The sequence below is a fragment of the Micromys minutus genome (assembly GCF_963924665.1).
Source record: "Micromys minutus genome assembly, chromosome: 1".
NCBI lineage: Eukaryota > Metazoa > Chordata > Mammalia > Rodentia > Muridae > Micromys > Micromys minutus.
This window is the reverse complement of record NC_137969.1, coordinates 161,753,193-161,766,961: the sequence shown is the minus strand read 5'-3', so window position 1 is coordinate 161,766,961 and position 13,769 is coordinate 161,753,193. Positions and strand designations below refer to the sequence as shown.

The window sequence follows — 13,769 nt, the reverse complement described above, 5'->3', positions numbered from 1 at the left end:
GGGAGGAAAAAACTTTACAAAGCACTCTTTCTTTATCTGTACGACTATTTGGTGTGGTTTTGTTTCTTTACAATTGCATTAGCCAAATTCATCATTTATGAAAGACTATATAAAATTTTAAGGTAATGTTTTCATCTGCTAAAACTAAACCAGTGTAATTCTGGGTTTGTGTTTTATATGTTTTGAACAAAAGACTTGAAGTAGTTGATAATAAATTTGCCACCGTGTAAGCTGTTCTAGTAAGTCAAAGCCAAAAAACATTTTAAACTCCCAACTTGTTAACATTTTGGTTTAGTTTCCTTTGTGATATCAGAGAACATCTGCTCTGTCCTTATATCTACTTTATGGTTCTGTCAATATGCTGCAACCAGAATATTATTTCCAACTGTTCATAATCTTAACACGTGCTAACGTGAAGCAAAACACGTTGCCAACCTTTGATGTGCTGCCATAGCTTGCTTTCAGCTATTACGCAGTTTTCACACTATACCTTGCATGTCAGGCCACCTGTACTTAGGATCCTAATCTCAGATGGGCAATGGTGCAACTGTCCTGCTGTGCTATCCCATCTGCTATGGAACACACTTGTACATGTGACCTCTACATTACCTCTACTAGGTCACGTAGGTTGGTAAGGCCATGGCTACACCTGGCTTCATAGAACTTTTGGGATACTCAGGGTACAGATATAAATGGTCATCTCAGAAGGTGGAGATGGGCATCTCTAGTTCTAGTTAACTCTCCTATCATCGCCTAATTGGGGATCAGTATGTTAGTCCTCAGTGGTGATAAACTGCTCTTTTACCTGGCTACTCAGTATCTGCTGGCCCGCTGGGCTAATGCCTCTAGATGGCACTGTTCTCATTAGGTAGCAAAGAGCTCAGTGTAACTGCTAAGTCATTAACTCATTAGCAAGTACAGAAGCAGTCTAAACAATAAACACTGAAATACAGTTATACGTAAGCAAGCATCAGTTTAAAACACAAATTAAATACAGTCTCTAGAAACTCAGACTCACAGCAGACACTTTTCACTGGTTTTGTGCACCAATATTTACTTAGTAGAGAAAAATCCATGGCCAAGGTATTGAAGATGTGGTCCTAGGACCAGCAGCATGAAGGCTTCTGGGAAGTTGTTATAAATACAGATTCTCAGATGGTGTCCCAAATCTATTGAATCAGTGGCTCAAGGGGTAGCTATTTATGTTAATAAACAACATTGCTGCATGTCGAGTTTGAGAACCCTGATATTGGCTGATCCCTTCCATCTGTTCACAGTTCCAAAGTTGCTACTCAGATTGTGTTTATTTGCTTCTGACTTTAGTTCAGCTTTGGATGGTTACTGTGACTGCTGCTGTTGCCAAAATTAAGAATTCTCTCTATTATATTATATATATATATATATATATGTCTTCTTCTCCATGATAAGGATGTAGGATTAAGACATGATGGCCGCTGACGACTCACAATTTTGAGCAAAGGGATGGATAATAATTAGTTTTCACTGAGGAGCCACTAGTCTTTTACATTTAAAGAGTTTCTTGTACCCAGCAGATAGTTGGATCTTATCTACTCCGAGAGACTATCCTTTAAAGTAATCATATTCAAGCTGATTACCAATACAATTAGATAAATGATCATATACAATTTAAAAATTTTAATTATGTGTATATATGAATGCCTATGTGTAGGTACGTGCCTATGAGGACAGGTGCCTTGGGAGACCAGAAAAATGTCCTGGATTCCCTGGAGTTGGAGTTACAAGTGATTGTGAGCTGCCCAGCTTGGGTCCTCTGTAAGAAAAGTCCTCTTAACTGCTGAGTCTCCCTTTCATCTCTGCTGAGTGCAGTCTGATTTGATGCCACCCCTCCATTTTTTTTTTTTTTTTTTTTTTTTTGCCTTTCTCTCTTCTACATTTTTGGTCTTAATTGAGTATAATTAATCATCCCATTCTCTTTTTTGGTCATGTCATGGTCATTATATTTCTTTAATTAAAAAAATTTATTATTATCATCATCATCATCATTTTCAGCAGTTGCCCTAGAATTTACAGTACTTAATGTAAGCTGAATGTAAGTAATAATGTATCATTTTACCTTTAGTTTTGTTACATAACAATGATCTTAACTGTTCTCCTTCATCCTTTATGCCAGTGCCAATACTCATCCCATACTAATACATACATATACATTATCATCACTTACTAATCAAGCAGTTATTTAGAATAAGGAACTTTAATTTCTTCCTCACTTTCCTTTCTCTAAATATTTTTATTTGTGTATGTGTGTGTGTGTGTGTGTGTGTGTGCTAGCGCATGCACATGCACACCCACAGAGGTGAGAGAGAGTGTTGGATCCTCTGGAAGCAGACAGCCAGGTAGTTACAAGCCAATGGATATGGATTCTAGGAACTGAGCTCTGGTCTCTAAGAGCAGCAGGTCTTAACCGATCAGCCACCTCTCTAAACTTTTCCTTTCTTGTTACAGATTTGAGTTTCTATCTCCACCTCACTCTTCTTGTAAGGTAAAACTAAAGCAAACGGTCTGCTCTGTGTTTGCCTAGAAAGTCATTACTTTCATTCTTTTACTTTCCAAGAATACTTTTATTAGACACAAAATCTGGGTTGATGATATTTTTCTTTCAAAACTAAGTATTTTACTTTATTTTCTTCTTTGCATAGGACAGGAAGATTCTTAGAAATTGTGTTGTTGTCTTTTAAGGGTTCTATTGATTTCCCTTAATTTCAATATGTGACACACAGGCAAAGATTCTCAGTATTTATCCTGCTCACTGTTTTCCAGGTTTCCTATATCGGAGTTTCATTATGTGAGTTAAGTACTTCCACTACTTTGGCTCCATCCTCTCCACTCTCTCCCCTCTCTCCATCCTCTCCACTCTCTCCATCCTCTCCCCTCTCTCCACTCTCTCGATCCTCTCCACTCTCTCCATCCTCTCTACTCTCTCCATCCTCTCCACTCTCTCCACTCTCTCCATCCTCTCCACTCTCTCCATCCTCTCCACTCTCTCCATCCTCTCCACTCTCTCCATCCTCTCCCCTCTCTCCATCCTCTCCCCTCTCTCCATCCTCTCCACTCTCTCCATCCTCTCCACTCTCTCCACTCTCTCCATCCTCTCCACTCTCTCCATCCTCTCCACTCTCTCCACTCTCTCCATCCTCTCCCCTCTCTCCACTCTCTCCATCCTCTCCACTCTCTCCATCCTCTCCACTCTCCATCCTCTCCACTCTCTCCATCCTCTCCACTCTCTCCATCCTCTCCACTCTCTCCATCCTCTCCACTCTCTCCATCCTCTCCATCCTCTCCACTCTCTCCATCCTCTCCACTCTCTCCATCCTCTCCACTCTCTCCATCCTCTCCACTCTCTCCATCCTCTCCACTCTCTCCATCCTCTCCACTCTCTCCATCCTCTCCACTCTCTCCATCCTCTCCACTCTCTCCATCCTCTCCACTCTCTCCATCCTCTCCCCTCTCTCCATCCTCTCCCCTCTCTCCATCCTCTCCACTCTCTCCATCCTCTCCACTCTCTCCACTCTCTCCATCCTCTCCACTCTCTCCATCCTCTCCACTCTCTCCACTCTCTCCATCCTCTCCCCTCTCTCCACTCTCTCCATCCTCTCCACTCTCTCCAATCTCTCCATCCTCTCCACTCTCTCCATCCTCTCCACTCTCTCCCCTCTCTCCATCCTCTCCACTCTCTCCCCTCTCTCCATCCTCTCCACTCTCTCCATCCTCTCCCCTCTCTCCACTCTCTCGATCCTCTCCACTCTCTCCATCCTCTCTACTCTCTCCATCCTCTCCACTCTCTCCACTCTCTCCATCCTCTCCACTCTCTCCATCCTCTCCCCTCTCTCCATCCTCTCCCCTCTCTCCATCCTCTCCACTCTCTCCATCCTCTCCCCTCTCTCCATCCTCTCCATTCTCTCCCCTCTCTCCATCCTCTCCACTCTCTCCATCCTCTCCCCTCTCTCCATCCTCTCCACTCTCTTTATCCTCTCCCCTCTCTCCATCCTCTCCCCTCTCTCCATCCTCTCCCCTCTCTCCATCCTCTCCCCTCTCTCCATCCTCTCCCCTCTCTCCATCCTCTCCCCTCTCTCCATCCTCTCCCCTCTCTCCATCCTCTCCCCTCTCTCCATTCTCTCCACTCTCTCCATCCTCTCCACTCTCTCCATCCTCTCCACTCTCTCCCCTCTCTCCATCCTCTCCACTCTCTCCCCTCTCTCCATCCTCTCCACTCTCTCCATCCTCTCCTCTCTCTCCCCTCTCTCCATCCTCTCCACTCTCTCCCCTCTCTCCATCCTCTCCACTCTCTCCATCCTCTCCCCTCTCTCCATCCTCTCCACTCTCTCCATCCTCTCCACTCTCTCCATCCTCTCTACTCTCTCCATCCTCTCCACTCTCTCCCCTCTCTCCATCCTCTCCACTCTCTCCATCCTCTCCCCTCTCTCCATCCTCTCCACTCTCTCCCCTCTCTCCATCCTCTCCCCTCTCTCCATCCTCTCCACTCTCTCCCCTCTCTCCATCCTCTCCCCTCTCTCCATCCTCTCCCCTCTCTCCATCCTCTCCACTTTCTCCACTCTCTTCACTCTCTCCATCCTCTCCCCTCTCTCCATCCTCTCCCCTCTCCATCCTCTCCACTCTCTCCATCCTCTCCACTCTCTCCATCCTCTCCACTCTCTCCATCCTCTCCACTCTCTCCATCCTCTCCACTCTCTCCATCCTCTCCACTCTCTCCATCCTCTCCATCCTCTCCACTCTCTCCATCCTCTCCACTCTCTCCATCCTCTCCACTCTCTCCATCCTCTCCACTCTCTCCACCCTCTCCAATCCCTCCACCTTCTGGTATTCTAATTATGTAGATGTCACACCTTTGAAATTGTCCATAGTTCCTGGATATCCCGTTCTTTAAAAATATTATTTTTTCCTATTTGCATTTTGGGAAGTTTCTACTGATGTATTTCCAATTTCACCGATCCTTTCCTTAGCTGAGCTGGGCCTAATGGCAAGCCCATGGCAGCCATTTGCTGAAGTATTTTCTAGTACTTTCTTTTTATTCTTTCTTAACCAGTATCCAACTATCAACTTGGATTACTATTCTCTTGTGGCATTCTCCAATTTTCATTAGAGTCTCAACATATTAACTGTCCGAGTTATTTTAAACATTCTATCTGATAAGCTTAACATTGGCAAAAGGCACATCTGAATTTGGTTATGGTTCACAATTTGTTGTTCAGTCTTACTGTTTTTCTCTTGCCTTTTACAAAGCCATGTAACTTTTCTGACTAAAGTTGAACATGATGTACCAGTACCAGGAACTTAAGTGAATAAATAGATTCCTGGCATGTGGCTTTATATTAAGGTGGCCAGGAACTGAGCTACATTTAATATTTATCAGAGGCTTTGATATCATCCATGTCATTGTTTGTTCATGCCCTAAGACCTCCTTAGTAGATCCTGTAACTTGCAGCACACACACCTTTGTTGTATTCAAAGCCTATTAACATAGTGTTTAATGGGGGGGGGGGGAGAGGAAGCATTCTACAATCGTAATATAGTCTCAGTATATTAACTACAATAGTTAATATAGTCTCAGGGGGCCTGAGATTCTGTGCTATGATCATAACACATGTTTTTCAGATCATTTTCCTTCCCTGTGTTAGGCAAGAAGGCTAGGAGGCTCTTCCCTTGTGTTAGACAATGTCTAGCAGGGAGGGTCTCATTCGTTGGAGAGTAGGCTTTTGCTATTGAGAATTCTTTGGGAATAATGCAAAATGATGTCCCTTCCCATTCCCGACCCAAGAAGACCTTGAAAGATAGTTTCAGATAATCACTGTGTCAGCTTTCCTGCCATGAGCAAGTATTCACAGAGACTGGCTCATGGTTTTAGAGACCTCAACCCACAGCTGTCTGGCCCTGTTTCTTTTAGGGATTGGGAAACAGACTATCAAGTCAACAAGTAGTAGAACAAAGCTCTTGGTTTTCTGGGGACTAAGGAAAAAGAGAAAGGAAGAGGACAAAGAAAAAAATTCCTCCAAGGTCACGACCCCAATGAACTAAACTACTTACTCCAAAAAGTTTTACCACCTCTCAAGATTCCACTACATTATGAATCCCTAAGTGAAGTATATCCTTCATGAGGGAGGCACCCTCCTGACACACACCTATCAAAGGCCCTAATGTATGTTTAAAAACTGCTTCCTGGAGACTAACCCCTCAGTGGCAGAACATTTTTTTTGGGGGGGGGACATTTAAAATCTAAACTATAATTGGGCATTGGCTTATGCCTACAATCCCATTACTAGAGAGGGAGAGGCAGAAGGATTGCAAGTTTAAAGACATCTTGAGCTATTTAGTGAGGTCCTGTCTTAAAACATAAACAAGCAAAGCTGGAGAGATGGCTCAGAAGTTAAGAGCACTTGTTGTTCTTGCAGAGGACCTGGGTTCAATTTCCAGTACCCACGTGGTGGGTCATAACCAATCTGTATCTCCGATCTGACCTACTTAGGCACCAAGCATATTCACGATGTACATACATATATGCAAGCAGAACACCACACACGCATAAAAAAAAAGAAGAAGAACAAATAAAAAACAAGCAACGAAACTAACAGCAAAGTCCTAACACTGCAATAGAACTGAAGTGGGAGTTCCTGGAGGGAATATTCACGGGAGCCTGGGAGAACCCTGAGAATCTCCACTCTCAACCTGTCTGCATTGCACCTCTGTGTGCTCTACCGGCTAAGGCTTTTTCCAAGTGAGCTGTTCTTTCACAGTAGTGCCACTGGGCCAGGTTGTCCATACCCTGGCCCTGCTTTGAGTGCCTGACATCTGGTTGTGAGAACAGAAGTGGTAGAGCCCAAGCCTTCAGGTCAGAGACAAAACTGGACGACTACTACTTATTTTGGAAGAATTTTGCATTAGATCCTTTCCTTGTGCATGATGTTTGCCAACTAGGATTTCTGAACAGTAATCAGCAGTAAATAAATGTTTAGCAGTAACTTTATGAAAAAATTAAGTATATTAGTCAAGTCTAAGATACACATTTCATCATTATATTTTTACAAAGGCCAAACCAAACTAAACCAAAAACCCATAGAAGATAAGCCCACCATGGGACAGTTCTCACAGGCTTAATTCAACTTGCACTAGACTCCTGGGCTTCTCTACTCAACATTAACTTACTAGAGAATCTTTCAGTGCTAATGTACTAATGCTTACTTGTTTTGAAGTTAACAATTTTTGTTCATAATTAAATCAAAGCATTATAGTTTATAATATTCTTTTCCAATTTTAAATTATAAACCAGCAATTTGAAACATTTTATTTAGCATTTGTATTGTCTAATTTTACCTAACAGATACATATCATTTTAATTTGGAAAACACAGTATTTATTTTTAAAAATGAATAAAATCATGGAACTAAGAGATCATCTATAAACTATAAAGTTATAAACAAGATACATTGGTATTATTTATCTACCTGAATACACTAATGTTCAGAATGTATTCAGAAAGGTTCACATATATAATCATAACCACAATCATTTTAAAACAGAAAACAATTACATCTGATATGATGGTGAGTGGCCAGAGTACAGTTAAAAATAAATTAATCAAAGCTAGCCTTGAATATCATCTAAGATCATTTATAAAGAACAGGTTTGTGTGTTGAGATCTGTATATTAATGTCTAAAAGAATCAGGAATATATAATCACAAAGAATACAAAGGTAAAATGTTACTTTATCTTTAAATCAGAGAGAGTGGCTTGTAAGAACTGGGAGTGAAGCATACAATACAGCTCCTACCTCCCTCAACAACCAAGGGGAAAGTCCCACAGTAAAAGACATAAACTTGATGTGTGCAGGGAATTTAAATTATGTATTCTCTCACTTAAAAAGCACATTAGGAAAGCAGACATCTGAGAATTCTTATGGGTAACATGCAAATGCTTGCGATACTACAGTAACATTCCTTCCCTAACAAACCATCGAAATACTACAGTAACATTCCTTCCCTAACAAACCATCACAATACTACAGTAACACTCTTTCCCTAACAAACCATTGCAATACTACAGTAACATTCCTTCTCTAACAAACCACCGCAATACTACAGTAACATTCCTTCCCTAATAAACCATCTAGCACATCACCACACAGAAACCCAGCTCTCCCTTTTCAAACTTATAAAAATGTGGCCCCTGGGGTCTAAAGACACAACAGAGGTTTTTGCTTGCTAACTGTGAGTGCTAACAGGCTTTCTAGAAACACCAGTACCTGCTGATTGTCAATCTTAAAGGTGTTAACAAGGACATACCCTGTGGTGCAGTAAGAATCTTCTTGTCTTTGGGAGTCGTGGAAAATCCAGCATGGGAGATGATCCATACTGGGAAGCGTCTCTCCAACAAAGAGTACAAGGCCTTTGCAAAGGGCACATAGAAGGGGGAATGGCCTGGGTTTCCTAGGAAAAGAAAAGACTGTAGATTAGAAAGAGCAATAGACCTATGCAAGGTAATGTACAGGCCAGAAGTTGGCTCAAAGTTTTCTCACACCGTTCTCTACAAATCTAGTAACATTTACACTTAGGTATCACAAGAAAGATCTTGAAGCCACAAATCAAAGCACAGAAATGTCCTTTTAAATCACTCTTATGTGGCTTCTCACTGTTACCTGGATAAAGCCCTAAACCACTAATACTGTTTTTATGGCATTTCAAGATCATCTCGGTTATTAAGCTGCACCAAAGTAAACCTAAATCAAAACAACAACAAAATAAACGAACGGCAGTCAAGTCAATGATGAAATCTTAGGAAACTTAAGGGAGTCTTCTCAGTGTTTCTTGTCATTTACAAGTATTTGTAGTGTGTATCACTGAAATATACACTATATGTGGTTTATTGTGTGCATATAGAATTCACTCTTGACATGGGTTAGGTGGAGAGGAACCGAAGAATGAATACGGTGCCCCTGCAGGTGAAAGGCAATGAAGCAGAATGTCTAGCCTCAATCACCATCTGCACACATTCTTCATTGCTTTGAGTCCTTGCCGTAGATGGCTCCTTATTCCTCCATTCTGTCAGGTTTTCTCTATTTAGGCTGAACACAGTCTATGATAATGGCATTGAATAATTGGCATCCACACCTGGTGTTCCTATCTTGTAGTTCCTTAGATAGGCAGCACAGTAAAGTGGCCAAGAATTTAGGCAGCCTGGGCTGCAGCCTGGCTTACCTATGGACTGTAAGCTTTGGAAGTTATTTACTCTGTCTTGACTTCTCATCCATGAAAAGGGATAATGTACAAATGTACATGATGCTAAGTGAATTTATAGATGTACCACATTTCAACATGACCTGAAACAGCTATATAGGTGTTAACTATTCCACTTGCACAGCCTTGTCTACCTATCATGGTACTCTGTGATGGCTTCCTCGTTCAGGTTGTTATCATGTTCCTGGAGTATTCTGACTGAAAGCTTTAAGTTCTGAGCACCTTACAGTGGTGCTAACTGGTAACTCTGCCAAGTAACATGAAAACTTTCTCAAAATCGGTGATGTGCTGTTTGGTCAGCTTGCTGGCCACTGTGCAGTTGCAGATGAGGGAAGGAAAAAGAGCACCCATGCTGTCTGCGAGTGTCTGCCTCATCTTCATAAATGTAAACCCTCCGGACGGGGATGCTGCTGAGCATTAAGAAGAAAACAGCACTCAACATCTTCCCATCTCAGAGCCTGTTTCATAAGACCACTAACTCTAACACACTCCCTGCTCATCTGGAGCATCTTCTGACCCAACATTAAACTTCTGCAGGAACTTCTTGTTTTGGAATCAAATAACTCAATGTATTTATTTTGTCATTTGGTTCTTTGATAAAACATTCCATCCTATATACCTTCACACACACACACACACACACACACACACACACACACACACACACACACAGGTGTGCATGCTCATATTTTAGTAATCAGTAGGGCAAATCCTTCCTCTTTATTTAAAACTTTCTAGGCTGGTCTCAACCTTTAGTTCCACTTTAAAAATTATCTTTGAGATTCTGATTGAAATTATATTTAATTTACATATCATTTATTATTATTATTTTTTAGTTTTTTTTGGGACAGGGTTTCTGTGCAGTTCTGGCTGTTTTGGAACTCTCTCTGTAGATCAGGCTGACCTTGAACTCACAGAGATCTGCTGGCTTCTGCTTCCCAGTGCTGGGGCTAAAGGTGTGTGCCACCACTGCCTAGCTTACATATTACTTTACAAAGAATTTACTTGAGTGTAGCCTCCCAGGAGTGTGTTCTATCCCCAAATCACGTTTTCATGGCAGTTAAACAACACATGCTAGAAGTATCACTTGCTAATTGACCCTCTGAACACAGTAAGGTCTTATCTGACCTTAGTGCTTTACCTGTTCAGACTCACTTAGTCTTCATCTGGTGTAGCAGGGAGAACAAACAGGTTGTGAAACTTTTGAGACAAGGGAAAGTCGTTTGGGAAGAGGGAATTGCAACTGAGAAAATGCTCCCACCAGACTGGCCCGTGGGCAAGCCTGTACTCTATTTTTTTACGGATGATTGATGTGGGAGTGACCAGCTCCCAGTAGGTGGTGGCAACCCTGGGATGGTGGTTCTGGGTGCTATAAGAAAGCAGGCTGATCAAGTAAAGAGGGGCATGGCAGTATGCAGCCCTTCCTCCATGGCCCCTGCACTGGTTCCTGCCTTGAGTTCCTGCCCTAATTTTTCTGAATGATGGAAGACAAATCTATAAGATGAAGTAAACCCTTTCCTCCCCAATTTGTTTTTGGCCATGGTGTTTTATCATAGCAATATCAACTAACCATTAGAAAATAGTAGCTGTTAGAATTATTACAACAATTCTAAGTAAACACTAAAGTTACTACCACATGATTTAGGTGTGACCGTTCTGGAGACAGGTTCTATATAAAAACGCTGAGTACAAAATAACGGTACAATATAGAAAGGTCTTTTCTGCCTGTCCTGATATATGTTTGAGCCCATCCTCTTACTGATTCTAGGATCTTAATGAATTCTTCTTACTTTAATATACTATTTATTACCATCAAGTAAAATGCCAATTACGTTATACTCAGTTTCTCTCCTCCAGGTGTATAGCTTCCACTGTGTATTATTTTAACATTACATTTGTGTTGAGAGCTCACTGTATGGAAGTCACTGTGCCATACACAGGCATGCGAGGGGCTCCGTGGGGTTTATACAGTATGAGAGAATATACACATACAACCAAGTAAGATGATTCATGAGCATGACAACTCCTACAAAACAATCAGGATGTTGTGACAGGCATAGTATGACTTAAAAAAAAAAAAAAAAAAAAAAAAAAAAAAACAACAACAAACCCAAGGTCTGAGGAAGTGACTTTTCTAAGGTCCAGAAGGTAAGACAAAGGCAGTGAAGAAGTAAAGAGCTTCCTGTTACACTCAATAGCATCATGACTCAGGAACACAGACTGAAGCCTGGATGGCACAGGCTGAGGGGGAGAAATAAACCAGTCAGCACTTTGAGGACGGCAGTAAGAAATTTGCCTTTTAGTCTAAGAAACATAGGTGGCAGTTAAGAGTTAAGGCATGATTAGGCTTTAATCATTTTTTTAATTAAAAGAATAATTAGAATACATTATGGTTTTAGTAATACACACGAGATAGGCAACTTCCTATAAGATACAAACACCACAGCTTATTCAAGAAGAATTCAATAATCTCAATGGGCCCACTATGAACTAAAGAAAGTCAAGCTTAAAAGATCTCATGAACAAATCCAGACCTACATGGCTTCACTGTTCAATGCTGCCAAATACTATAAAGTTTATAGGTGTTCTTCAAGATAACATGCAGTGAAGACATAGCTATCCACCCATTCTGTGGGGTCTATACCAGTCTCATACAGAAACCACATGTAACGTCTAGAAAAACAGAACTACTGGTCAGTATTCCAATTTGAAACCAAAGGCTAGCAAATTAGAGTCATTGAGATGTTTAAAAAAGTACATTATGACCAAGCAGGGTTGACTGCAGGATGGCAGGATTCATTTAAAATTTAAAAATTAGTTTTACTTATCAATGTTTATAAACAGAAGAGTCACATACTCATCTTAGAGTAAAAATGGAACACATGTTTGTCAGGAGTATATTTAGTAATATAGGTACAATTTTAAACATACTAAACATGAAACACTGAGTCAGAATTCCTATACTCTGTATACAGTCTTTACACCTAGTGACACTAGTCTCTGTCCATTAATGTCTATTTGTCTATGCATTTGTCATCTCCTTCCCCTTTAAGACAGGGTTTCTCACACTCTAGCACATCCTGGTCTGGTACTGACCATGAATGGAGGGCTGTCCTCAAACAGAAAGCAATCCTCTTGCCTCAGCCTGCCAAGAGCTGGGGTCACAGCCGTGCACCACTGTGCCAACCATGTCTCCACCAAATGCATCTACCTCTGAGCAAAGTTCTCTCCACCTCTGCCGAGGTTCTGGGATCCACTTGCCACTGGCTTCACATGGCACTGCTCCATCTCGGAGGACTGGGCAGCTCTGAGCGCTCTACTCATTCTCGTAGGAACCATTTCCTGAAAATGAAGGTCCTATACAATCACAAGAGGATGGCGTCTAGAGAGCACCACACAGTGCAACACGAGGAGGCGACTGAAGAGAACATGCCTGGAGAGGCCACAAAACTCTAGATGCCTTCACCTGCAAACATACACCCCAACTTTCGCCACAGTTTATGTAGATGAGGTCCCAAAGAAAAGGTTATGGAATCCTGCCAACGTTGGAGCAGAACAAGCCTAGGCCTCTCAGGAATCTGACAGAAATTCCACAGAGGAACAGACAGATCAGAAACTCTTCGTGCCACAAGGAAAGAGACCATGGGACTAGGAATGTGTCACACTTCCCTCCATCTGCGGTGCACCAGTCAATGGCTTCCTCTCCTTCCTCAGCACATAGGAAGCATGGCTTCCCTGTGGGTTCTCGGCCCCTTGAATCTTCAGTAGAGCTCTCACTACTGCAACACCTCACACACCTCAATGGCAGCAGCGTTTTTTTGTTTTTTTTGTTTTTTTGTTTTTTGTTTTTGTCTTTGCAGGATACACAGAAGAAATGATGAGTAAAACGAGCCCCTCTAGGTTGGGGCATGCGGCAGGCTGGGTACCTCACTCAGCTACTTCACAGACCTTAAAACCTACTCTGCCCATGCCATCCCAACCCTTCGCAGTCACTCACATATTCCCTGAGAACTGGATGCTTACGTGACGGTGACGCTCCTGTCATGCACATGTTAAGTGATTGCAAAATCCATCTGGATCGAGTCCCTACCTCTGCCCCATAATTCATTACAGTTATCAAATCCAAAAGGGCTTATTGGCATTAAGTTTAAGCAACAAATTCGCCTCTATAGAACGACTGTGCCACCCCCAGATTTCTGCATCAGAAATCAGTGGCAGGGCAAAGGAACCTGTGCTCTCAGGTGTTGATGTTCATCCCGGCACTCGTAAGAACGGCAAGTGTAGATCCTTCTATCAGCTGGAAATGGCTAACATCCTAAGCACCCGGACTTTGAGGATCCCAGGTCCTTTTAGACCTTACCCTCAATATATCTGCTATCCCACTGTGAAGCTGCTCAAGGACTCATATAACTTTTGTAAGTTAATTCCTTTCATTCAGTACAGAGGCTATTCTATTATCCTCAGGCCTGTCTCCTCACCCTCCA

At 42.1% G+C, this 13,769-nt stretch overlaps 1 protein-coding gene across 1 annotated transcript in view; it reads right to left on the bottom strand.

Annotated features, from left to right (window-relative positions):
- Positions 1–13,769, bottom strand: part of LDAH (lipid droplet associated hydrolase) — a 76,094-nt gene that overhangs the window by 50,043 nt on the left and 12,282 nt on the right. The window contains exon 3 of the mRNA XM_080924841.1: positions 8,335–8,478. Within this exon, the coding sequence (XP_080780967.1) occupies positions 8,335–8,478 (144 nt within the window). The remainder of the gene's footprint in view (positions 1–8,334; positions 8,479–13,769) is intronic.